Source organism: Triturus cristatus, chromosome 1_2 (assembly GCF_964204655.1).
Source record: "Triturus cristatus chromosome 1_2, aTriCri1.1, whole genome shotgun sequence".
NCBI lineage: Eukaryota > Metazoa > Chordata > Amphibia > Caudata > Salamandridae > Triturus > Triturus cristatus.
This window is the reverse complement of record NC_140580.1, coordinates 130,503,963-130,529,825: the sequence shown is the minus strand read 5'-3', so window position 1 is coordinate 130,529,825 and position 25,863 is coordinate 130,503,963. Positions and strand designations below refer to the sequence as shown.

Sequence of the window (25,863 nt, the reverse complement as noted above, 5' to 3'; positions counted from 1 at the left end):
CTGACACTGTGGCCTTCACTCATGCCCGTTACTGTCCATTTGCACATCACAGTGCTAATGTGCACAACACACAAAGGACTCTGCCCCCATGTACAAGATAACAGCTTGGGAGTGGCTGCACAAAGTGCCAGACAAAAAAAGTGCTGTGCCCCCCTCAAACACCCAGGGAATGCAGCCTCACATGCCATGGGACACTGTGTGGCTAATGCTATAGTGTGGCAGGTGTGTGCAGGTGTCCATGGCGAGAATATGTGTGTTGCATCCGTATAATAGTCACACTAATGCGGTCCGAAGCGGTTGACAATGCGTACGCATTGCACGGGTCATGTCCGAGCCGTGCGTACGCCTTGTCATTGAATGCAATGAGGTCCGACGTGGGCGACAATGCGTACGCATTGCACGGGTCATGTCCGAGCCGTGCGTACGCCTTGTCATTGAATGCAATGAGGTCCGACGCGGGTGACAATGCGTACGCATTGCACGGGTCATGTCCGAGCCGTGCGTACGCCTTGTCATTGAATGCAATGAGGTCCGACGTGGGTGACAATGCGTACGCATTGCACGGGTCATGTCCGAGCCGTGCATACGCCTTGGCCATTGAATCGTATGGAGACGGGTGCATGTGTACATTCAAAATATGCGTTGTACAGTCAGTTGAACGAGCCGGGCGCACCCATTGGCTCAGGACTGTCATGGAGACGGATGCGGATTCAAAACTTGTACAAGTTGTGCACTGGAAATTCAGTTGGATGCCTACAACAATGTTGCAATTTCAAGTGTTCCATGAAGTTGAAGATTTGAACGATGCGGAAGGCGTGTACTTTTAAATGGATTGGCCAGATTCATAGAATTCAACCGTGTTGGACCTATCACTTTGGACACATGGCACAGATATAAGGCTGGCTGGCCCCCAGGGAGCTCACTTGCCTGCGCTACATGCTACTGGACCACATCCCTGCTACCACTGCTGCTGTCTATGCATCCTCTGGCTCCTGCTATGGCACGTACACTGGAGAGAGCCCCAGCCTTCACTGAGGAGGAGAACCAGGCCCTGCTCGACGGGCTCCTTCCAGAGTACAGAAAGCTCTATGGGACACCAGGGGAGCAGGTGAGTGTGCTGTCCACTGCCTTCCTAATTAAGCATGTTGTCTGACTAGCAGTACTAGCAGTGTGTACAGCAGTGGCAAGCATTATCACTGACTACTTTCATCCCCCAAAGTGTGTAGGGATATGTACTGAATATTTTCCCTGCTGCTAAAGTGCATTTTTGCCAGCTTAAACTATCCATGCATTGTTAACATGTCAGACATGCATGTGAGTTTTCATTCCCCAGGGTTGCACTACCTGTGTAAATATTTTCCCTTTATGATGATGACATATATATCTAATTGTGTGCTGCACAAATCTGGGGCATGTGTGTTGATGTACTTTTCACTTTGTCCTCCTCACAGGTTGATGCCCACCAGGAGCAGGAGATCTGGCTGACCATCGCCCGGGCTGTTCGTTCTCTGGGGGTCTACAAGCGCCGCATCCGCAACTGCCAGAAGAGGTGGCAGGACCTTCGGGGCTGGACCCGGAGAATAGCTAGAGTCCAGCTGAAGCTGTCACCTCCACGCAGGAGGGGCGGACACCAGATCCTGACTCCCCACATGCTCCGGATACTGGCAGTGGTATTCCCGGACCTGGATAGGCAGCTGAAGGCCAGACAGCAGCAGGAAGGGGGTAAGTCCATGCCTGATCTGTGTACTATGTCTGACATGCAAATAGCAGTCTTTTGTCCGGGTCACACTTCCACATTACGTAGGTCTTGTAGTCCCAAAATCAGGTCCCTCATCTGTGTGATGCACCCTCCTCATCTGTTCCACAGGTGGGGCCCCTACAGTCTTTTGCTTGTGTCACTAGGGCACTGTGTCCCTGCGGTCAGCTATGTATCAGGTACCAGTCAGCATCAGTCCCTGTGACTCTGTTGTGTGTTTCATGGGTAGGTCAATTGTTTACACAATGCCTGAGATCTGACATGTGAACTGTGTGTGCCCTTGAGATGTGTACCAATTGCAGCCCCCTTCCCTTGCCTCACCTGCAACCCCATCGCAACATGTTTCTGAGGAATTCAATACAAAACCATGCTGCAGGGTACTCCAATTTTTGGCCATCAGGAGTAGGTATAGCAAGTATGCCACAATTGCTTAGCCACCTGACTACTGTCCGGGGCAAAACACTGTTTCAATTAGTCCTGCCCAGTCCTGCCCCCTCAAGGGCATTCAGAAACACTCTGTAATCCCACTCCTGTGTGTGAAATTGCAGGTTGTGCTTCGTGACATGTGCCCTCAGGTGTGTGCCTCTGTGTCATTAGGCTGTGGCTTGTTGCTACGTACAACTGGGGCATCCATGATTCAAAGGGTCAGCATGACATCTGCAATGTGACTGTGGGAGACAAGACCTGTGTGACATATAGGTGTGTGAGCATCTGACAGCGCACAATGGTGTATGCAACTGTGTCCCTCATGCAGCTGGGTTATATGCATGGCAGACTGTGATGTGTTAATGTACATGGATTTGTGTTTGCTGAGACTCATATGTCTGGTTTTCATGATGTGGGGTCTTCTGGGTCCTGGATATGTTGTTTGCATGGGATGGGCAAGTGCGCCGGTCATCTGCAGAGTCATATTTGCCCTTGAGCTAGGATTGTGAGTCAGTGCATATTGTTGTTGTCTGGATGCCCTGCCCCTGTGACAGGAGACAGTGTTGACTGACTTACAGGGCATCCCAGTGCCATGGCATTGAACTTGCCATGAGTGAGCCTGCGTTGTGTTCAAGTGTGCACCATGCACCCCATTGTGGCCTTGCCCATCAGGACATGAGTACATCATAGTGTGTTGCTGGCATGCATCCCAAGCATGTGAAATGAGTCTCTGCCCATCCCTTCATACGGACACCTGGGCTGAGTCAGTCGCAAGAGATGTGCTGTGGGTCTAGTGACATACTCCTGCATATTCATTTGCATGTACAACTAATGTGTGGGTAGTGCATGTTGGCACATTGGGGTATTAGCATCCAACATGCAACAGTCATATGTGTGCAAGTCAAGGAGGGATATGTGTGCCATGGTTGATGTTGGAAATTACAATTGTCTTATTCTAAACAGTGTTGGCACTTTGAGCTGTGTTCAGCTGATGATGCCAGGGCTTGCCCTGTGATGTGATGTACTCACTGTGGTGTGTGCAGTCGGTGCAGGTGACTGATGTTGTTCTCTTACTTCCTATTCCTATCCAGATACATCCACGGCCACAGGAGGGGACAGCTCCACGGAACAGGAGGAGCCACAGAGCCTTACAGGGACAGAAGGAGAGGAGTCAGGTGGTCCCAGTGGCACGGAGGGCGAGTGGAGCCACACAGAGGAGTCGTCAGCACCATCCCCCCCAGCTGAAGGCCACAGCAGCTCTGAGGATGACTCCCCTGTGGAGGCGGGTGTCAGCAGCCACCAAACCCCAGCTAGTGAGGCTGTCTCCGCCACCACCACCACCACCCCCCTCCCATTGGCTCCCATCCCAGAGGTCCCTGTGGGCTCCCGTGTTCGTGAACATGTCTCCTTTGTGCCAGGCACTGCACCCCCTGCCCCTGTGTGCCCTGCTCCCCTGAGTGAGGAGTCTGTGGACTTACTTCGACAGATGCATGTGGGGCAGACGTCAATGCTGAAGGTCCTCCATGCACACACAGGTCTGTTGACACAACTGATGTCATTCATGGAGGGCATTTCCTCGGGCATGTCTGCCCTACAGAGGACCAACCAGTCCGTGGCCTCCTCCCTGACGGCAGCAGTGTCCCTCCTCCAACAGTCCCACACCCCTCCTACCCCTGCAGCACCCACAATTCCTAGCACACTACCTGTCCAAAGCACAGAAACCCCCAAACAAAGGTCTAGACGTGCACACAAGCAAGCGCAGGGGACTGATTCCACACCGACAGGGGCCGGTTTGCTGACACACACACAGTCATCCACAACCACTCCACAGTCCTCCGAGATCTCTCCCTCCCAGCCCCCTTCTCTTGCCTCACCTGCAACCCCATCCCCCAATCTCTTCCTCTATGACCTTGGCCTCTTCCCCACCGACCCAGCAGATCCTGATTACAAGGGGAAGAGGAAGTCCCCACACACAGAAGGGAGTGCCCCTCACACCCGGACACCCTCCCCCAGGCGCAGTCAGACCGAGACACCCACCCGCAAGTCCCCCCGGTGCAAGAAGAGCAAGACCCCCCCACCAGCATGCAGCTCCAAGGCAAAGTCTCCATCCTCCATCCCCAGGCCACCCCTCCAGAGGTTCCCCCGCCACTCCCTGCCCCGGGTTCCCCCACACACAGATACACCATCCCCAAAATGCTAAGGCCACCCCCCCCAGCACTTGCTCCTCCACACCTGGTCAGACAGTTTCTGCCACTGATGTGGGGACCGTGTCACCACCCCCTGCCCTGCAGACCTCACCTGTCCCCCATTCCGCTCCCATGGAGTAGGCACTGCTTTGGAGTCCACGCCCACCCCGTCTGACTTGGGCACTGCAGTGGTGGGCCAATCCACTCCATCTGACCTGCCCACTGGAGTTGTGCCGGCACCCACCCCATCTGACTTGTTCCCCACAGTTGTGACAGCACCCACCACTTCAGTCAGCTCCACTGCAGTTGCAAGTGTCTCACCTGCATCCCCCACCTCTTCACTGCCTCCTTCTGCTGCGCCCTGATACTGTCCCTGCGGTGCCTGGCCTGCCCCCATGTCTGCCCCTCCGAGGGGATGACCCTGGTCAGTAGCAGTGCAGGCAAGCAAGGTGTGACAGTTGTCACTCTAGCTCACTCCTTGGGAATTTGACATGGACTGGCCATTGGCCTTTTGTTTGCACAGACGTTTCAAATTTAATTTACTGCATTTGTGACTCTAGTTCACTCCAAGGCAATTTGACATGGACTGGCCATTGGCCTTTTGTTTACACAGACGTTTCAAATTTCATATACTGCATTTGTGACTCTAGTTCACTCCTTGCCCTTTGGACATGTACTGGCCATTGGCCTTTTGTTGGAACAGACGTTTCACTTTTCATATGCTGAATAAAGCTTTTTACTGTGAACTTGATTTAGCTTTACATCATGTTGAGGTTGTTTTAGATGCCCTTGCACCTGTAATGCTTGGTTTAAAATGTTGCATACTGATGTGTTGATGTGAGGTACTCCCTGTGGTCCATGAGATAGGTATCCTATTCTGGTGGGTATCCATGTCATCCTTTGCAGCTACCTGGGTGTGTCTGGATCAACTATTTGTGTACATCTCTCTGTGAGCATTTCATTGGCATGGTCACATCTGTGGATTGCACCCCTGCACATATGATGTGCTTCCCATTGTCCAAACTGTCACTTCCATATACTTCGGGCTCATCACTACTGGCCCTACAGGTGTGGGCATCATTGTAATAGGAAAAACTGGGTCCTCTGTGCAACTTGCTAGACATATGTTTGGAGTATGTGCAGATGACTTAGGGGTGACTCCCGTACCCAGGCTGTTGTGACCAGAGCCTTCAGTGTGCGGTAACTGATGGCTGACTGACCAAGTGTTCTGCAGACATGAGTGGGACTTGCAGTGAATATGTTTGGCACAGGTGGGCTCCCACAGGAGTTGTGTCCCCTCAAGTTAGTGTGTTGTCCAGTGACATGGCCTGGGCCCATGGTGTGTGTTGTATGTGCATGTGTGTGTGTCCACATCCCTGTTCATACACAGACAGTGTTCCCTTGATATGTTCCTGTTTTTGATGCTTGATGAGTGGTACTGGGATCATCCCACTACATTTCCAATGGGCTACCAGATGTGTGGGTGCATGACTCACTACTGTTAATTGGTGTATCATCATTGTGATTTGTCAGTTCTGAGTGGAGATGATGTTGTCAGACACAGATGGGACACAGTGAGGGTTCCTCAATGCACTTGTTTGTTCGCAATATCATGTAGTTGTCCCTAGATGGTAGTTTTCAGTGATTGCGACATTTGAATGTGTGTGTGACTACTCCCACTTGTCGGGTTCACGGCAGCGATGCTGGCAGGTGTCAGCATGGGTGCCTTGTGTTCCTCCTTGGCATCTGCATAATCCTGGGACTGTGGCAGGGATTGTGAAGGTCACATGAGCTTTGAGGTCATGGCCATGTACCGCATACTGTGCAGTGTGTCTGTCATTCCCCAGGGTTGTAAACAGTCCTTGTGTGATGTGTGTGTGCATCTTAGTTCCTGCCAACATTCCTGTGTTTGTCATGTGGGCATGTGCAATGTCACCTGTCCATGTGGGCTTCACAGATACACATTGTTGCAGTTCCGGTGTGTGGTGTTGAGGGTGGACTGATGTGAATGTTTGCATGGATGGTCCCCTAGCTCCCGTTTGTCCATGGATGAGTGCCCATGCAGAGTGATTTGTGTTTGTGTATGTGTGATGTACGTTTGTGGCACAGGACACATGTCTGGTTTTCCCAGTTTGTACGACATCTGCCTTTGTCATCACAGTGGAGGTGTCATGCATGCTTGTGTCACACCAATGTCTTGTCTCTGGGGAGTGTGCTGTTGTGTGTCAGTCTCTTGCTGAGTTAGTTGGTGTTCATTCCAGCTAGTGTCACATGTGTCTGTTGTGCTTCCTCTCATCTCCAAACGCCTGATTGCCCACTGAGGGTGTCCCAATGATGGTTTACTTTTGTATGGCACTGTGTCCACATCTGTGTCACTGTGGTTCAGCCCCCCTCATGTGTTGTGTAGTTGCCTGGGGACACTGAGACACACACACGCATGTTGTGTCCGATGTGCAGTGTGAGTTTGCCTGTTTGTGTTTGTGCATCTGCACCAGTGCATTGGTATTGCTGTTTTGGGCCTTTGTCTGGATGCTGTTTCTGTGACTTTGCATGCTGTCCCTGTGAGTCATTTCACATCATTGTGCACATTCATCCTGGTTGTTGGGTGCCATTGCTGGCATGGAATGTGAGTTAGTAAGCTGACACCTACAGTCTACACATGTTGTTTTGGTTGGTGTGTCTATTTTTGAGATGTGTGCATGCTTAGTGATGGTCACTTCTGCTGTTGTGTCATTGTACACTGTGTGCATTGTCAGCCCCCATGTGTTGTGCTTGTCTGCACATGGCCAAGAGTGTTATGTTTTCAGAGCACTGTTTGCCTCAACACATCTCTGTGTGTATGGAACACAACCACTAGTTTGCCCCAGAAGTGTTTGATGTGTTGGGAGCAGAGATCATACATGCTGTTTGTTATTTGCAGCTTTGACCATGATGACACTTACCTTTTGGTCATTGTGTTGAGGGGGGTTTGGTCCCCATCACCACAATGCTCCACATCTGCTGCATTTTGTGAGCCCCCACTTGACTTCTGTTCTACACAGTGAGGGGGTGTTATTTTTACATTGCCACAGTGCTATGGTGATGCTTGTCTTGTGTATGTCACACTCATGTGTTGTTCACACATGTGCTGTTACTTACATTGTATGCTCGTAGCCATATTCACTGTTGTGGGCATTTGTCACAGACTACACACTGTTGTCATGATGTCGTGGGGGATGTATTTTGCAGACATACCTGATGTTTGCGTATGCTGGATGTGTTGCGCATCACCCATCCTATGGCTGGGGGTGGCAGGGGTAATGGCCAACAGGTCCCCTGTGAGTGGGGGTGGCAGGGGTGATGGGAAACATAAGCCCTGTGAGTGGGGGTGGCAGGGCTGATGAGCAACATAAGCCCTGTGAGTGGGGGTGGCAGGGGTGATGGGCAACAGGTCCCCTATGGTTGTGGGTGGCAGTCGTGATGGGCAACATAAGCCCTGTGAGTGGGGGTGTCAGGGGTGATGGGCAACATAAGCCCTGTGAGTGGGGTTGGCAGGGGTGATGGGCAACAGGCCCCCTATGAGTGGTGGTGTTATTGGTGCTGGCCATGCAACCCCTATGGTGGGCTGTTGTTAGTGGCCAGGATATGTATCCCCTGTGTGTGTGTGCCATTTTGCGGGTACATGTCGTTTGTTTATGTGGTAGGTGTCTGACTTACCGTCTGCGCCGTCGGCCCCATATCCGGTCATAGATGTGGAGTACTGGTATGGCCTGCGTGATGGGATTCATGATGTGTACGTGTCGTACACGCTGCTTGTTAATCCGTCTCGTACCCGCTTCAAGCTGGTCCGTCTCGTAGCCGTGGATTGAGTTGTGGCGCGAATCGTAGCTGATATGCTTGTTTTCCGGATGCTGTGACGTGCCGTACGTGACGACCCGTCCGGCGCGTAGGAAGTACGTATCATACATGTCATGCCAGAAACTGCTATGGATACTGCTTCCGGGCGACACGGTTCCTCTTTTGGAGTTACGGCTCGGACGGAGAATAGGTCTTGATTCACAGACTACGTGTCGGTCGTGTTTTTGGCAGTTATGCGCATCGTACTTCCTATACAGGACGGACCGGCTCCGGGTACGTGTCGGTCGCAGGGTACGGCTAAGGACAGCTGTCCGACCGGCCATCGGAATCGGCCCCTCATTATGGTAGTTGATTCCATTGTTTCTTTGCAGGTCATTGCAGGATTCCCTTTCTCGTCACTCTCACTTGCATTGGGCTCTCGTTTGCAGGTCTTTTTCCTATTACGGGAGTGGATGTTGGTCATCTCTTGTCAAGGGACCAGTCCAAGCGAAACAGTCAGGTCCTGTGGGAATTAGATATATGGCACGTCCAGTTCAATTGGCCGCACACTGCTCGTCACACCAGCAAGTTGCCCCAAGGAACTGTGGTCAATGTAGTGGCGACGGCGAGTACGCCTATGCCACAGTGTGTATAGAAAAGTGTGTGTTGCATTAGCCATCCCTGGACACGTGTTTCGAGGTAGTTGCCTCTCGTCAGCAGGGAGCAGGTAAGTGTAAAGGGGTGCCGCGTGGACTGCCAAAAATTAAAAACAGGTAGAGTACCTCTCATGGCGCGCAGGTGCTGATCCAGGACTCGTCAGTCCGGTGGCTCAAGGGAGCCGTAATATATCAAGTTCAATTGGCCGCACACCGCTCGTCACACCAGCAAGTTGCCCCAAGGAACTGTGGTCAATGTAGTGGCGACGGCGAGTACGCCTATGCCACAGTGTGTATAGAAAAGTATGTGTCGCATTAGCCATCCCTAGACACGTGTTTCGAGGTAGTTGCCTCTCGTCAGCAGGGAGCAGGTAAGTGTAAAGGGGTGCCGCGTGGACTGCCAAAAATTAAAAACAGGTAGAGTACCTCTCATGGCGCGCAGGTGCTGATCCAGGACTCGTCAGTCCGGTGGCTCAAGGGAGCCGTAATATATCAAGTTCAATTGGCCGCACACCGCTCGTCACACCAGCAAGTTGCCCCAAGGAACTGTGGTCAATATAGTGGCGACGGCGAGTACGCCTATGCCACAGTGTGTATAGAAAAGAGGTGTCGCATTAGCCATCCCTGGACACGTGTTTCGAGGTAGTTGCCTCTCGTCAGCAGGGAGCAGGTAAGTGTAAAGGGGTGCCGCGTGGACTGCCAAAAATTAAAAACAGGTAGAGTACCTCTCATGGCGCGCAGGTGCTGATCCAGGACTCGTCAGTCCGGTGGCTCAAGGGAGCCGTAATATATCAAGTTCAATTGGCCGCACACTGCTCGTCACACCAGCAAGTTGCCCCAAGGAACTGTGGTCAATGTAGTGGCGACGGCGAGTACGCCTATGACACAGTGTGTATAGAAAAGTATGTGTCGCATTAGCCATCCCTGGACACGTGTTTCGAGGTAGTTGCCTCTCGTCAGCAGGGAGCAGGTAAGTGTAAAGGGGTGCCGCGTGGACTGCCAAAAATTAAAAACAGGTAGAGTACCTCTCATGGCGCGCAGGTGCTGATCCAGGACTCGTCAGTCCGGTGGCTCAAGGGAGCCGTAATATATCAAGTTCAATTGGCCGCACACTGCTAGTCACACCAGCAAGTTGCCCCAAGGAACTGTGGTCAATGTAGTGGCGACGGCGAGTACGCCTATGCCACAGTGTGTATAGAAAAGTATGTGTCGCATTAGCCATCCCTGGACACGTGTTTCGAGGTAGTTGCCTCTCGTCAGCAGGGAGCAGGTAAGTGTAAAGGGGTCCCGCGTGGACTTCCAAAAATTAAAAACAGGTAGAGTACCTCTCATGGCACGCAGGTGCTGATCCAGGACTCGTCAGTCCGGTGGGTCAAGGGAGCCGTAATATATCAAGTTCAATTGGCCGCACACTGCTCGTCACACCAGCAAGTTGCCCCAAGGAACTGTGGTCAATGTAGTGGCGACGGCGAGTACGCCTATGCCACAGTGTGTATAGAAAAGTATGTGTCGCATTAGCCATCCCTGGACACGTGTTTTGAGGTAGTTGCCTCTCGTCAGCAGGGAGCAGGTAAGTGTAAAGGGGTGCCGCGTGGACTGCCAAAAATTAAAAACAGGTAGAGTACCTGTTTTAATTACTTTTTGGCAGTCCACGCGGCACCCCTACACACTTACCTGCTCCCTGCTGACGAGAGGCAACTACCTCGAAACACGTGTCCAGGGATGGCTAATGCGACACATACTTATTCACACACACCGTGGCATAGGCGTACTCGCCGTCGCCACTACATTGACCACAGTTCCTTGGGGCAACTTGCTGGTGTGACGAGCAGGGTGCGGCCTATTGGATTTGATTTATTACGGTTCCCTTGAGCTATCGGGCTGACGAGCCTTGGACCTGCACCTGCGCGCCATGAGAGGTACTCTACCTGTTTTAATTACTTTTTGGCAGTCCACGCGGCACCCCTACACACTTACCTGCTCCCTGCTGACGAGTGGGAACTACCTCGAAACACGTGTCCAGGGATGGCTAATGCGACACATACTTATTCACACACACCGTGGCATAGGCGTACTCGCCGTCGCCACTACATTGACCACAGTTCCTTGGGGCAACTTGCTGGTGTGACGAGCAGGGTGCGGCCTATTGGATTTGATTTATTACGGCTCCCTTGAGCTATCGGGCTGACGAGCCTTGGACCTGCACCTGCGCGCCATGAGAGGTACTCTACCTGTTTTAATTACTTTTTGGCAGTCCACGCGGCACCCCTACACACTTACCTGCTCCCTGCTAACGAGAGGCAACTACCTCGAAACACGTGTCCAGGGATGGCTAATGCGACACATACTTATTCACACACACCGTGGCATAGGCGTACTCGCCGTCGCCACTACATTGACCACAGTTCCTTGGGGCAACTTGCTGGTGTGACGAGCAGGGTGTGGCCTATTGGATTTGATTTATTATGGCTCCCTTGAGCTATCGGGCTGACGAGCCTTGGACCTGCACCTGCGCGCCATGAGAGGTACTCTACCTGTTTTAATTACTTTTTGGCAGTCCACGCGGCACCCCTACACACTTACCTGCTCCCTGCTGACGAGAGGCAACTACCTCGAAACACGTGTCCAGGGATGGCTAATGCGACACATACTTATTCACACACACCGTGGCATAGGCATACTCGCCGTCGCCACTACATTGACCACAGTTCCTTGGGGCAACTTGCTGGTGTGACGAGCAGGGTGCGGCCTATTGGATTTGATTTATTACGGCTCCCTTGAGCTATCGGGCTGACGAGCCATGGACCTGCACCTGCGCGCCATGAGAGGTACTCTACCTGTTTTAATTACTTTTTGGCAGTCCACGCGGCACCCCTACACACTTACCTGCTCCCTGCTGACTCGAGGCAACTACCTCGAAACACGTGTCCAGGGATGGCTAATGCGACACATACTTATTCACACACACCGTGGCATAGGCGTACTCGCCGTCGCCACTACATTGACCACAGTTCCTTGGGGCAACTTGCTGGTGTGACGAGCAGGGTGCGGCCTATTGGATTTGATATATGGCACGTCCCTCCTTGCAGCATGTAGATTATGCACAACACCTATATGTAAAATGTGTAGATGTTGTGCTTGCAGGGCTTCACAACAGGCTAGGGGCTGCGAGCATTGCATGCAGTCTGTGCCCTGTGTTTACTAATCACATACATTGCAGAAAGGGCATGCCTTCATGGTCTACTTTGCGTAAATGTAGTGTGCACAGTACAGAGTCACGTGCTATTGTTTGTGCACTGTAAATACTGGGCATTACAGTGAATTGTGTGTATTATGCACAGAGGTACAGTACATCTTATGTGTATACAGAGCACTGTCATAGTCTATACCAAGTATGTTTTATGCACATGTATACTGTGCATGGCTATAAGCCATGCTTTGTACAGCACAGGAATTAACACTATACCATTACAAGCTATCCCTTGTTTTACTATGTACATATGCATTGTTGTCAGTGCATGGCCTCTGGCCTACATTGCACACATATTTCTATATAGTGTATAGAACCAAGTCACAAGCCATTCTTTGAACATGATAAACACAGGAAATAGCTACTCCTTGTGTGTGCTCTGCACTTGGGTAAGTTTCTTCGTGTGTCCTGTGTATACAGGGCATTGCCATAGTCTTCAGTCGGTTTACTGTACTCTGCACTGTATATGTTAAGCCCATCTGTTATGCGCACAGTACATAGCTGCAGGCAGTGGTCTGCTTGCAGATATACAAGGAATAGCAACAGGCCATGGAAGTCATTGAAAACAATAATCAGTCAGAGCTTAGAAAAGGAAAACGGCTGCTTCGTATTAATGTGCTGCACCAGTCCCTCTGTTATAGATTAATTACGTCCCTGAGGGGTTCTGCAATGCATGGTGTGCACAGATGTTCCTTAAACAATGTAGCAAGGCAGATATCGCGTGGGGAAGCAGATGGTTTGTCGTTTTTAACTAATGTCAGAAATTGATCAGATGTTATAGGGGTAAAAGATGTCAAGGTATTACACAGGGATCCGCCTCGCTCCTCATTTACTTTCTCTAGCTTCGCTGCTCAGAATGCATCTGCCCTGGTTTCCAGCATAAATTGTATATATCTTTGCAATGTTGCAGGATGCAGTTGACTTACAAAGGTGTCAGTTGGGAATATCATTTATTATGCATTCCAGTTTTGCAATTGATTTATCATTTTCCATAACTCCTTTTGTCGGAATATGTCATCTCAACTGTGGAGGACCGGGATCACTTTATATTACGTTTTGTAGTACGGAAGTAAGGGAAACTATAGTGCCCCTTACGCACTTACTTCAGTAAAAGATACAACTTGGCTGAGAAACTTTGATCACTGTGGATGCGAACCACTGTGGAATTTTAAAGATATTTGTAAAAGTAGAAACTCTGCAAAACTCAATTATAAGTATCTACCAAAGAGGGCAAGAGGTGGAATTTAAACATTTGACCCCAGAAACGGTGCACCTATTTCTGAAAATCACATACATACGAAACAACGATCGGGTATGGGTGCATCGTCACAGACAAACCAAGCACACAATCAGAGATTAAATATGTATATTGGGACTAGTGTCACCATCTACGAACCAGATTGTTTTGTTTTCTCTCACTGTAGATATTCCAGATATTCAGAGTCAACAATCACCTCTGTAATATTGCAACTTTGCCATCCACGGTTACGTAAAGCCTTGTAGGGTATAACATAATGGCTAAATCGTCCACATTCACCCACAGTCAACTAAAGTCTTGCATGTTATAGCACCCTGCCTTGGACTCCTGCCAAAAAAGGCATACTTCAACTCTCACAAATACTTTTTTCTTTCCATTGCTTCTTGACTGACATCTGGAAATATACAAACTCTCTACCTCTGGAGAAATACTTCTCTTTTGGTTGCCAGTCTTAATCACTTCCAACTGGCCCTTACCTTGCAGTACCTCAAGGAGAGGGCCAAACCCCCCTTTTTAAAATGTACTTCCTCGCACAGATAGGTTTACTGCTTTTTCTAGCTTTATAAACAGTCCACTCTTTTTTCCAGTTCATTCTTTTGGTGTGGACTTCCTTTACAATCAGCATAAAGTATCTTCATTCTTCTAGAGCTGCCCAACCATTAACTATTGGTTGGCAGCCTTCCTGTCTTCATGTTTCCCAGCACGCCCTCTGGTTACAAATTTAATTTTCATTGTGTAAGACTGGAACTTCACTACTTTTATGTTGGTCTCCTAATGCTGTGTTATGAAACTTACCATTTTACCTCTTCTCTACTAACTGTCACTGAATCAACATCGACCGAAACCTGGACCATGAAACATCTGTAATTCTAGCTGGCGCATCAATTTCTTTTACACATTTTGTCTATTGAAGTCATAAGTTCTCTGTCCTCGTGACACCCTTTGCATTGTCTCGTCTGTGTTGGTTATCATGCCCACAGCTTTGTCCTGAGAGTGGGCTCAAGGGTGAAAATACATCTTCAAGGAAGTAGATTTTTTCCCCACTGGATCTCTTTACTCTCCGAGAGAAATTCTTCGTTTTTGTCTTTATCCAGATGTAACCGTCCATTCTGGTGTACCTTCAAGCAGCCACTTAGTTGACTATCGTTGCAAGTATTAAGGTCGGTTCTCTTACTAGATGAATTGATTTACGGCCGATTTCATAGCCTTGATGTTTGTATTGACAATGAGGAGAAGCGATCAGCTTGCCTTCTGATGTGTCCTGTTTTGTCGGCTGCAGTACTTACATAATTGTATTTGATACTTGTAAAAACATTGGTTACTAATAGGTGCATCCCATCTGGGTTGTGTAAGTATTTATTTGGATTCATGTACATCTGTTTGTTAGAGGATTGTTGCACTAAACAAAGGTGGGGAGTGTAGGGCAAACCCTGTGCCTATGCAAGTTTAGAGAATTTATTGTGTATTTGCTTTTATTTATTTCATCTGTTTCATTGATGTCAACATTTTTCATTTGGATAATTTAACTGAATACCAACATCTATTTGAAATTGCATAATGTCCCAAAAACTTAATTGGAGTTTATTATATTGAAATAGTGACTCACTTGTATTCCTTATCTTTATCCTGAAACCCAATTGGGTTTTACTCGTCAACAGGATGACAGTTCAAGCCACAGTTTCACTCACATCTTGCTTTTGAAGAACAAAAAGATGTTTGTTTCATGTTATTCCTTTGAACAGTGTTTATTGCAGTGTTGTATGGAATTAATTACAATATATTATTTCAAATACTGTTCATAGTAGTTTATTCCACACACTTTCCTCCACACATATTGGATTTAATGAACCACGTCAAACGTAAACATAACTTGCTAAGCAAGAGTTAAGTGTTGGGAGCTCAGTATATACACATCACTTCTCTACCTTATTGCACCTCATCTAGCTCCCATAGGTGATTCAATGTGGCGTCATAACTTTACATTTCTCCACTTGAACGTTTTCAGACTTTAAACTCACCAGTTTCTGAAACCCACTTGTTTCCTCTTGGTTTTGTTTCCAACTATGCTGTTAGCAACCAAACTGAAATCATGCCCTGCATGGCAAACCTACTTCTCCGAGCCCAGAGCTGGAACAACCCTTTTTAGGTCTCAGCTAGCGAAGGCTGCGCTTGCGCAGTCTCGCTCGCGAGATTTAATGACTTGGAGAAGAGGGGCTTGAACCCGCCTCTCTTCTCTCCTCTTCTCCATTGGCTGGCCTCTTAAATGCTGGTCAGCCATTGGAGAAGAGGTTTGTCTCTCCAAACAAGCCCAGTCCTTTTCGGATTCGGGGGCGTGTTTTTTGCGATTCTTTCTCTCCTCTGGAATGTAAACATTCCAGCCAATGGCAAGAGGAGAGAAAGAAAAAACACGCCCCCGAATCCGAAACCGCCACTGCGTTTCTCCGAGGCATTTCTGCTTAACCTCGGGGAAAGGCGGCGGTGTTCATGGCTGTTTGTGCATGTCTGCCCAATCAGTCGACTCCCTCCGCCCTGCAGACAAAGTTGCTACTGAGATAAGTGTCTCTCCCTCAAAATTAGAGGATCACAGCTGCGTGTCTCACCCCCAATGATGAGACCCTACCGCTATACACGTTCACACCATAGGCGCCCCCACCCCTCGCCATAACACGCATTCCTCGTGCTCACGGGGCGCTCTTGAAAGGAAGCACAGAGCCCGATACATTTAGAAGGGCCGTTTTGATAGCATATATTTATATGCACTTAGAAAAGATGTTATTTTTTGATGTGGTAATTTGAAAAACATCCCTTAACGGTCACAAGATGGTGCCTCCCTGCGATACCTGACGAGATCCCGCTCTGTACGGCAGCGCGCTCTGGGAAGAGACAAAGAACCCCCCATGGGCCGACCTGTCATATGTTTGTCAGAGCGTTTGTTTTCTTTACTTTGGAACCGCCACGGTTCTTTGTTTTGCTTGCCTGCCCTCCCTCCCGGTGTCCCCGCCCCCTTTTTTAAAGTTTGAAGGGTGGGTGGAGTTTGCCGTAACAAACGCACAAGAAGGCGGCTCCCAGGCGAATGTGAAGAGACTGCACAGCGCTCCCCGGGATCTCTTTGGTGCCGCTACCCCCCCCCCTGCGGCCACCGGCGCCCCCGCCTCCCAGCCCCCCTCGAACGCCTTACAACCCCGATGGAAGCGGGTGGTGGGCGGGTCGGGCCCGGTGCCAAGGAGCTCATTGTGGTGTTCAGTGGCGGTAACAAAGGGATAGTAGACGAGCTGCACGTTTACAACACCGGTGAGTCTGTGGTGTAGGTCTGCAAAACCTGGGGGTGGTGGGGTAAAACTGTATTGACCAGGATGCAGGCGGCGCTGGAGTAGCGGGTACCTGGCACTGATACCTAACGGGGTTGGACTGGTAAAAAAGTGTGATTGCAGTGCCCCCTTGTGGTGCCTGAGCGAGGAGGCTAGATGGGGCATGTGAGGGGTAGATTGTCTTGTGTGTGGTAAACATGGTGGCTGTGGCTTCAGCCTGCTCTGCTGCTTGCAGCTGGAAAACACGTTCGCTGCATGCACGCTCCTGTTTAGTTCTCTCCTCTTTAATGTGGCTCCCACGCCAAGTTTAATATTTCAAACCCCTTTCATCAATGCATGCTTGTAACCGAAGTCGTGCTGTCTCCTGCAGGTGTGCCTCTGTATTAACCTCTTCAGTGCCCCGCCCTTTCCACGCCCTGTGCCGGGCGTTTCATTAGCGGGCGGGGTTCATGACGAGATAGTCTCGTCATGGGCACAGCGCAACCGCGCTCCATGACGAGACTATCTCGTCATGGGCACTGAAGGGGTTAAAAGCTCGTTTGCCACAGGCGTTGTTTTTATTCCGTTTTCCCACGGTCTGGCCTGCGCGGCATTAACCCAGCTATTTGTCCTTTTGAATTCCCTCCTCCTCTCTGACAACTGTGCATGCTCTTGAACGCTGCTGCATTGGTACCTTTGCCCTGGTAATTGCCCTGTCATTTCCCGCTTCCTTAATCCCAATTTATGAACATTGCAATTGCAAAACCCCGCTATATCCTTCTACCTCTTTCTCTTATCTTCCATTGCAGCCTTTTCCTTTCATTCCCTAGACTCCCTCACACTCATGCAATCCCCCCCATGTGAAACCTCCCCCTATTTTGCTCCAAAGCCCCAAACTTACTCTTTCCCGTCCTTGAGCCTTTCCTCCCCGGGTGAATATGCCGGTACCGTGTCTCCCCCCCCCCCCTCCCTCCTCCCCCAAATACCAAACTACTGTCACTTTAATGCTACAACCTGTCTTCCAGTTTTACCGTGGCAACACGTTTATATTCTCTTAACTGGAAAGATCCTTCTGCTAAATACTGAAACCGCCTGCCTACTTGGTTATTGGAGCCTATGACTACCTGACTTCATAACATTGCAGTAAACATCATCAACGGAACCTCACTAATACATTAAATTCCTGTAATTCCCCCTCCCTTAAACTCCAGACTTGTGAACATTGCAATAATAAAACCCCGCCATACGCTTCCACCTCTTTCCTTTCTTTTTCCATTCTGCCTTTTCCTTGCATTCCCCAATATCTCTCACGACCCAGCAAGCATCCCCAAGCCATCTACCCTAGTGTTGATCCAAAGCTATTGACATTGTAAATAACAATGACGTTTCTTTAAATGTTTTAAAAACAAAAACATAAACAAAAATGTCATGAGCAATGCCAATAGCTCTAACTTTAACAATGCCGAGACCATTGCATTGTAAATGCTTGTTTCTTTGGGAAACACTGATGCTGAGCAACTCAGTTGTGAGTGTGTGCTGCATTATTCTTTTGCTTTCAGAATTCTTTTAATACTTACTGCCATTGTGGGCCTTTTGTGAGTTTACCAAGAACTTACAGAAACTTGGAGCCCTCTTATTGCTTTCCTTTAGTAGGCTTAGTTGTCATTCTCATTTGCTTGCTTCTTATTTAATGCTTGTCGATTTTAGTCTGTCCCTCTCCTAGAACATAGCCTCATCACTATCCTCTTTACAGCCTGGCCTGTGTCCTTCGAATACTCACTACTAGGGGACTACTTTATCCTTTTTGACTGAGCAGTTCATGTGATAAAAGTTATGAAAGGAAAAAACCTGGTGTGCACCCTGTCACTCTTTTTTGAATCACTTCATGTATTTTCCATCTCTCTCCCTCTTGTGTTTCTCTCCCTCCCTTTCAAAATATAACCACCACCCTAGTGTTCTGCATTTGCTCTCTCTTGTGGCTGCTCACTCTCTCTGCTGTGTACATCTCCCCAACATACCACCTTGACTCTCTGTTGTTGTCCTCTTTATGTGCCTCTGCTATCCCCCGTATTGCTGTCTTCCTCGTGTACTTTCTCCATGCTCCCATGTTGCTCTCTCCCATGTGCTCCCACCTACCATCATTGCTTAATCCAAACTCTTCTATATCTATCTACCTGTCTGTCTGTCTGTCTTTCTATACACATACGTATACATACACATACGTATACACACACACACATATATATGCAAATAGGTTCAACAAACCAGTTCCTTCTCCAATGCTTCCTGGTCCAGGTAACAAGCTGCACAACTCTGAGGTTTTCCAAATCCTTTTTTATTTGATCATTTCCACCTTTTTAACAATTAAAGTGCACTGTGCAGTTTTTACATAGCCATATATATATTCACTAAAAAACAAAAGGTTACAGGGACGTTATAGTTAGGTTCAGATTTCACACACAAAAAACTGTAGAAATTCAGCAATTATAGTTATACTTATCTCAAGAAGCTATAATTTGTGCCCTAAGGGAACTATAACTCCAGCCCCCACCGTGCACAGTTTTCTCATCAATAAGTTTATTGGAAATGTTACAGTGATATTATCAATGATGTAATCTAAGATGTCATGACTGATGTGGGATAATTAGGAGTTCATGGTGAGGGCGCAAGTTATAGTTACCGTAGGGTACGAGTTATATTTTCTTGAGATAAGTATACCTATAACTGCTAAAGTTCTGTGTTTTTTAGTGTGTAAAATCTGAACCTAACTATAACGTCCCTGTGACTTTTGTTTTTTAGTGAATTTTTTTGTTTTTTTAAATTCTATTTCCTAACTATAATTTCCCTGTAGCCTTTGTTTTTTTCTGTGAATTTCTATGTTTTTTAAAATGTAAAGTAATGTTTAATTACCATACGTTAATCCAGCGGCGTATAGCCGCATGTGGCCAGGCCCTGCGGCCAACTCACTGCAGCCAATTCCCTGCATACAGCCAATCCCATGCCATGCACAACCTTCAGTGGTATGAAAGAGTGTGTAAGTGAGTCTGTCAGTGTGTGTATCTTTTTCCACTGGGGCTGAATCTGCCGATCTGTCGCAGATTCAAATGGGGGATTGAGCTGAGCACCGTGATGGAGCCGTGGATCCTCTCATGTGTAAAAAAACATTTTGGGGCAATTTCTTGCCCACCCAGGGTGCCTCAGCGACCCACTATCACACCCATGGGGTCAGAGAACCTCTACCTCCACCCCTTCTATTACTTCTCAGGTTTAATTTCCGACCCAGGGACTGTGTCCCAATACTTAAAATGGTGGCCGCAACATTCCTTCCAGGTTGCGGCCAGCCAATCACGGCATTGCTGGTGACACGTGTATCCGCGGATCCGCAATGGATCTGCATCCCTAGATGTAGATAAATCTTTTTTCATTAATCACACCAAAACTACTGAATGGATTTACACCACATTACAAAAAGAAATCTTACTGGACCTAGATCTAGTTTTCTGCCAAATATGGTGTAATTCCGTCCAGCGGTTCGGACTGTAGCCGTGTCTACAATCCCTATGAGTAATTGCATGTGGAAAATGCATTTTGGGCTCCCCCTTTTTCTTAGTCCCCGCTTGATGAATTAACCTAAAACTTTGCAGATAGTAGCTGAAGTGAGTGGCAAACTAGTTTTGAAAATGTCGTGAAGATTTGTCGAATGGCGGCAAAGTTATTAGCAAAACAAAAAACTCTTTGTCTATGGAGCTTGGTCTTAACTATAACTACCGATTGGCAACCGCTAGTAGGATATATATATGTATCTGTGGTGGTTGCGGAGGATCCTCAGACCCAACAGATTTGATTAGCTGCCACCACATCAACAAAGATGTGCCGTCTGCCATTTTAGGACTCGGTCCCCTGTCCTAGAAAAGTATAAACAACCATATATGGGGGCTCAGTATGGATACACTACCCCCTAGGCCTGGAGGGGGCAACCCAGAGGGTGTGGTTCCCCTCCCCAAGCTTTATGGAGGCCCCGGTGACCCTATGCTCCGGGGCTTGTTCATTATTTATGGGGAGCAGGTTGTGCAGCCAGGATGGGTTCTGGCTGGTGAGCCGGCAAGGGTCACAGTGGCCTTGAGGCTCCACCCACATCCCCCAAAGCCTGGTTATGTTGTGGGTGCCCCGGATGGGCACCGGGGCACCCACTATATAAATAAAAAAATACAAAAATTGCTGGATCCTGCAGACACGCAGAATGGGTGCTGGCTGGGGAGTAGGCATGGGACCGTGGGGGCCTTGTGTCTGCAGAGCACCCGCTGGAAAAAACAAAATTGCCGGCTACTACCAGCACCCAGTGTGGGAGCTGGCTGACGAGCCGGAAGGACCACAAGAACCTTGGGGCTCCCTGTACATTTGGCATGCTGTGGGTGCTCCAGGTGGGAACCGGTAAACCCACACAAAACAAAGAAATTTAAAAATGAGAGTCAGGAGCCACTGATTTATTATTTACTGCACCAAGCAAGGAGCAGCCCATAATGCCCTGCAGGGCTTTTTATTTATATTTCTGAATCCGGATGGTGCCACTAGAAAGGGCAGGGGAACCACCAAGCATTTCCTTTAATGATGTGGAGACCTGCAGAGAGTGCAGCAGCCCTTCAGCAACATTAAAAAGACACAGAGCCCATTCCTGTACATAGGGAAGTTTGCCAGGGGTGCGTATTAGCGCCCACCTTATTCTTCCTTATTATTAACAGGTGTTGTTGAGCACTTTAACATCTGGAAAGTTGACACCCTGAAGTTCAGCGGAATTAAGATCCCTATGCTCCAATTCACGGACGACACTCTTCTGCTTTCCAGGGCCCCGTCTGGTCTACAAAACCTCCTGTAAATTCGAGGAATTCTGTCTTTCAAGGGGGTTTGAAATTAAGTTGCAAAAGACAAATCTAATGGCTTTAAGACCCCATAGAAAACTGAAGTACAAATTACCTTTCAGCACTTCTGCTTTACAGACGGTTCATACCTTTGACTACCTTGGGTTAGATCACCATTTCTCTTTGCTGGTCCCCCGAGATTCTTAAAACCAGTTTGATTATTCCTCATACCCATGCTGGTATTTTAAAAATGTATAAATCTTCCTAATTGCAGGCAATCTCCCCAGCCTTGAAGGTTTATAGGGCCAAAACGCAATCAGCAGTGCTCTATGGTGCTGAGTTATGGGGAACTGCCAACTTTAACACATTAAAGGTCAAGGAGCTAAAGATTATTAAAACATTGCTCAAACTACCCCAGTCTGCACCATATATACCCATAATCACTGACAATGCCTATACAGGTATTAAATGCCTTTCTGCCCTTAAACCTCTTCTATATTGGGTTGGACTCTGGTCCCATTGTCAACTGGACTTGTATAGAAGGGATCTTCTGAAGTCAGTAACCTCGACACTGGTAATAAAATCAAGTGATTTTCGCACCTAACCAAAGGGTTTGCAAAACTAGGCCTCCAGTCAATTTACACCTACCCTGAGTCTATTAATTCAAATACCAAACTACTTTTAGTTAAAGCCTACTGTGATTTCCTAGTGGCCCAGTGGCATTATTCCAATAACTTGGTATCTCTTTCCACCCAAATTATGCCCTGCAAACCATTTCCTAAATCCGAGGCCTTCCTTGATGAGATTACCCCTGTGTGAAAAGCCTTTACATTCAATTTCGCTTGAGCATTCTGCCTCTAAAAGCTTCTCCAACAAATGGTCCCCAGAGTCCCCCTTTTTGAGTGCAACATGTGTGGGTACAAATCTGAGGACATTGACCATTTTCTGTTTTTCTGTCCTTATTATGCCAGCCCTAGACACAGATGGATTGTCCCCTGTGTCTTAACCTGGGCCTTGACAGATTTCTGACTGCCCACAGGACCTATATCTCTGAATCCTCTAGGATTACAGTGTTTACGATCAGTAGATACCTGTTTGTGGCTTGGTCTATACGCTCTAGACTTTCACCAATTCATACTTAGAAATTCCTTTGGGAACCCTGACTATATCCTGATGGCCCTTTATAATGCACTTTATTAAATTGTTAATCTCTTTTTGCACATTTTTTGAGTATTGTGCCCGAGTTAGTTGGCACAGCTCTGATCCCTACCTTTTTCACTTTTATATTATTATATTATTAAAGGACAATTCAAGTAAAGAACTTTCCTTGTTAATTTCGATCAATTATTCATTCTCAAATATCTTGTTTCACAAGCCCAGAGCCTATAGATCCTAACTGATTTCCGACGTTTCAATATTATGCACTTTATATGACTACTTACTCTTCCTGCTTATTTAATGCACTTTATATGGACATTTTGTGCTTTTGTTTTACTGTTGAATATGGTGATTTTATGATCTGCTTTTTTAATTGATGCAAAGAATGTGTATTAAGCTTTTATTCTGCACTTTTATGGCTTTCTGGTCGAAATAATTCTTTACTACAATAGAGAATTCAAAACTTCCCATACCATTGTGCCTGACAGAGCTCCTCTGACCAGCACTCCCTGAACCAAGTACTGCTTCTGTTTCTATGTGGTAATTTCCTCACTTACCCATCATAATGGTTCTTGTTTGTCAGTGCATGTTGTCTAGGTCCTGGCCATTGGTGAAACTTGGGTGCAGTTCAATGCCAAACTTTTCACTTCATAGAATCTAATAGCCTCCAGTATCCAAATGTTACATGTGGCCTTTCTGAAGATAGGAAGGATACAGATGCATCTCAATCCTCTCTGGAATCAGGAGACAGTTACAAAGCCTTCCATGTTCTCTGTCCCACAGATGTTTATTTATGTTATTGAAGTCAGTTCTTGGTGGGTCATCCTTTCACTTCACCTGACCCTAAAATGTAGGCCACCAGAGATGATGCTGAAGATGGTTGAAATGATGTTATGTGTCTTTTTTAGGCATATGAACTCTTGTCCCCAGCATAAATCCTCCTCTGCATCAATGGTACCATCTTGTGTGGCCAAAGAGTGTTGATCCACACAGATCACAGTAAATCTGGATGTTCAAGCTCTGCTAACCGGCAGTTTACCTGAGGAACTGGACACTGTAATAGTGGTTAATGCTGTCCACTGTGGTGTCGTCTATTATGAATTTAAACATTCTAGGAAGGTTAACTCACACTGGGGGAGGAACAACTTGTTATCTCCCTCTTATGGAGCCATTAGTAGAACCCAAAACTAGATCTTTTTGCATCCATGCACATCTGTTTGTATACTATCTTCACCCCTTATATAATAAATTAATGGTGATGCATTTCCTTTGAAATGATTGAGAATGACCTTCTATTCTTTTTTTTTTAATCCCAATTTAATTGTCAAGGGAGACATTCACCCATTTTCTAAGTTTACAAGTGAACCCTTTGTTTCCAGACTTGATCCATCTATAAATAGTTTTCTGTTAACCATCCAGAGAATGGATTCTTTTACTGAGTAAAGGTGACTTGGGACACAGCATGTTCTACGGTCTGCAAGGACAAAATTTAACCAAGTCCAATACAAGATGGTTGGGCTTTGTAACTGTGTAATAGCAAAGGATGCCAGCCCACTCTTTGGTGCTTTAGATGATTAACCCTGGGTTTTCTCCCACATAACTAGGTCAGTTTTAAGGTAATGTCCTGGAGCTCCTATGTGGTAGCCATTGGAGTTTGAGTTTCTTTCTTCCAGTTCAAATGCTTCATCTACTGTGGCGTTTTCAAGTTTGGCTCATCTGCCCTTAGTGGCCTCAGTGATATTGAATGGGAAATGTAGAAAGTTGTGTTTCTTGTTGCAAATATCTCTGTTTGCAGAGGCTACCAGCTTCAGGTAGTATCTTCTTTAACTCATTAGTTGAGCATAAGAACAGGTTCTTCAAAATCATTTGCTGTTCCTATCCAAGGCCCTGTGGACATTTTCTGTCTCGCAGGAGAATATACTATGTTTTCACCTGACCCATCCTTTATGCGGAGAGTACTCTTTATGCTCTAGATCATATAGGTTGTCTTAAAATTCATATGAATAAGATCAAAGTCATTCGGTCCGCTATCAGGTTGCCCCCTATGCTGCCAGCTATCTGGGTAGCTATCCACCTTAACTTTGTTTCTTGTTGGGTGGTCTATTGTAATTCAGAGTGCTGCAAGATTCCTCTCCAAAATGTTCCCTTGCTGTCCTGGTCAGATCAGCATATGTCACCTTTGACCTAACCTTTCCATGGATCTCATTTGCAAGGCCACTTCCCAGACTACTGCAGATGCATTCAGGAAGTATTACTCTATAGACAAAAGCGTGATAACTAGTGCTCACCTTAGCCAAGCTCTATTGTAGCTCTTACAATGATTGCTTACATTTTTAAAAGATCTTGCTTTCCAATCCTACTATGAGTCTTGATTTACTAGGAATAGTATTTACCTGTAAGCATAAATGCCACATACTAATGATGCTAGTCCTTGTAATATTTAGTCAGCCCTTCCTCCACATGAACACAACATGCACACCTTATCTATCTCCAGTTGTATCATTACATCTAAAAAGTGAAAGCTAGAGCAAGGTGGCAGAGCTCACAGGCATGTTAGAAGGTGAAGAATTTGGTGTGCAGGTATTTTGCTTTTAAAATGTTAGCTCTTGTTATTCAATCTATGTTCCTTTTTTGCTCTGTGACTTAGAAAATTGTTTGAGTCTCAAGGAATTGTGGACAAAGGGCTTGAAATGGGTCCTGCTTGGACATTAAAGTTTTGCTTTTCTTCAGGTATTGAAGATGAGTTAAAAGGAGCAGTAATGATTACAAAATGTCTTGAAGTAGAGAAGTTAAAAATGAATCAAAAGCCACAGTCAGATCCAGAGTGTTTAAGGTAAGAATGAAATTCTGTTACCTACCAATTAGTTCAGTTGCAGTAAAAGCCATCTAATTAAATGTCTCTTTAGGTGTTTATTCAAGAAGTTATGGAACAGAGCAAACACATTTTCTTAACCTTGTGTGCCTTCTCTACATGCAAAAGATGAGACAAGCAGTTCTTTTATATGAAAATTTTCTGAACCAAGTTGAAAGCCATACAGTCAGATGATGTTGCAGTATTTACTACTGGGATGGATATTAGTGATATGTTCACATTAATTATTGATGCCATGCCCAGTAATAATCGTTTCCAACGTCACATATGAAAACAGTTTATCTGATAGAGGACTTCTACCTGCAGATTCCTTACCTTAGAATATCCCTGAGGCATTAGACT

General features: G+C 47.1%; 1 protein-coding gene across 1 annotated transcript in view; it reads left to right on the top strand.

Annotated features, from left to right (window-relative positions):
- CCDC172 (coiled-coil domain containing 172) overlaps positions 1 to 25,863 on the top strand; it is a 552,772-nt gene that overhangs the window by 366,891 nt on the left and 160,018 nt on the right. The window contains exon 6 of the mRNA XM_085618563.1: positions 25,380 to 25,482. Within this exon, the coding sequence (XP_085474689.1) occupies positions 25,380 to 25,482 (103 nt within the window). The remainder of the gene's footprint in view (positions 1 to 25,379; positions 25,483 to 25,863) is intronic.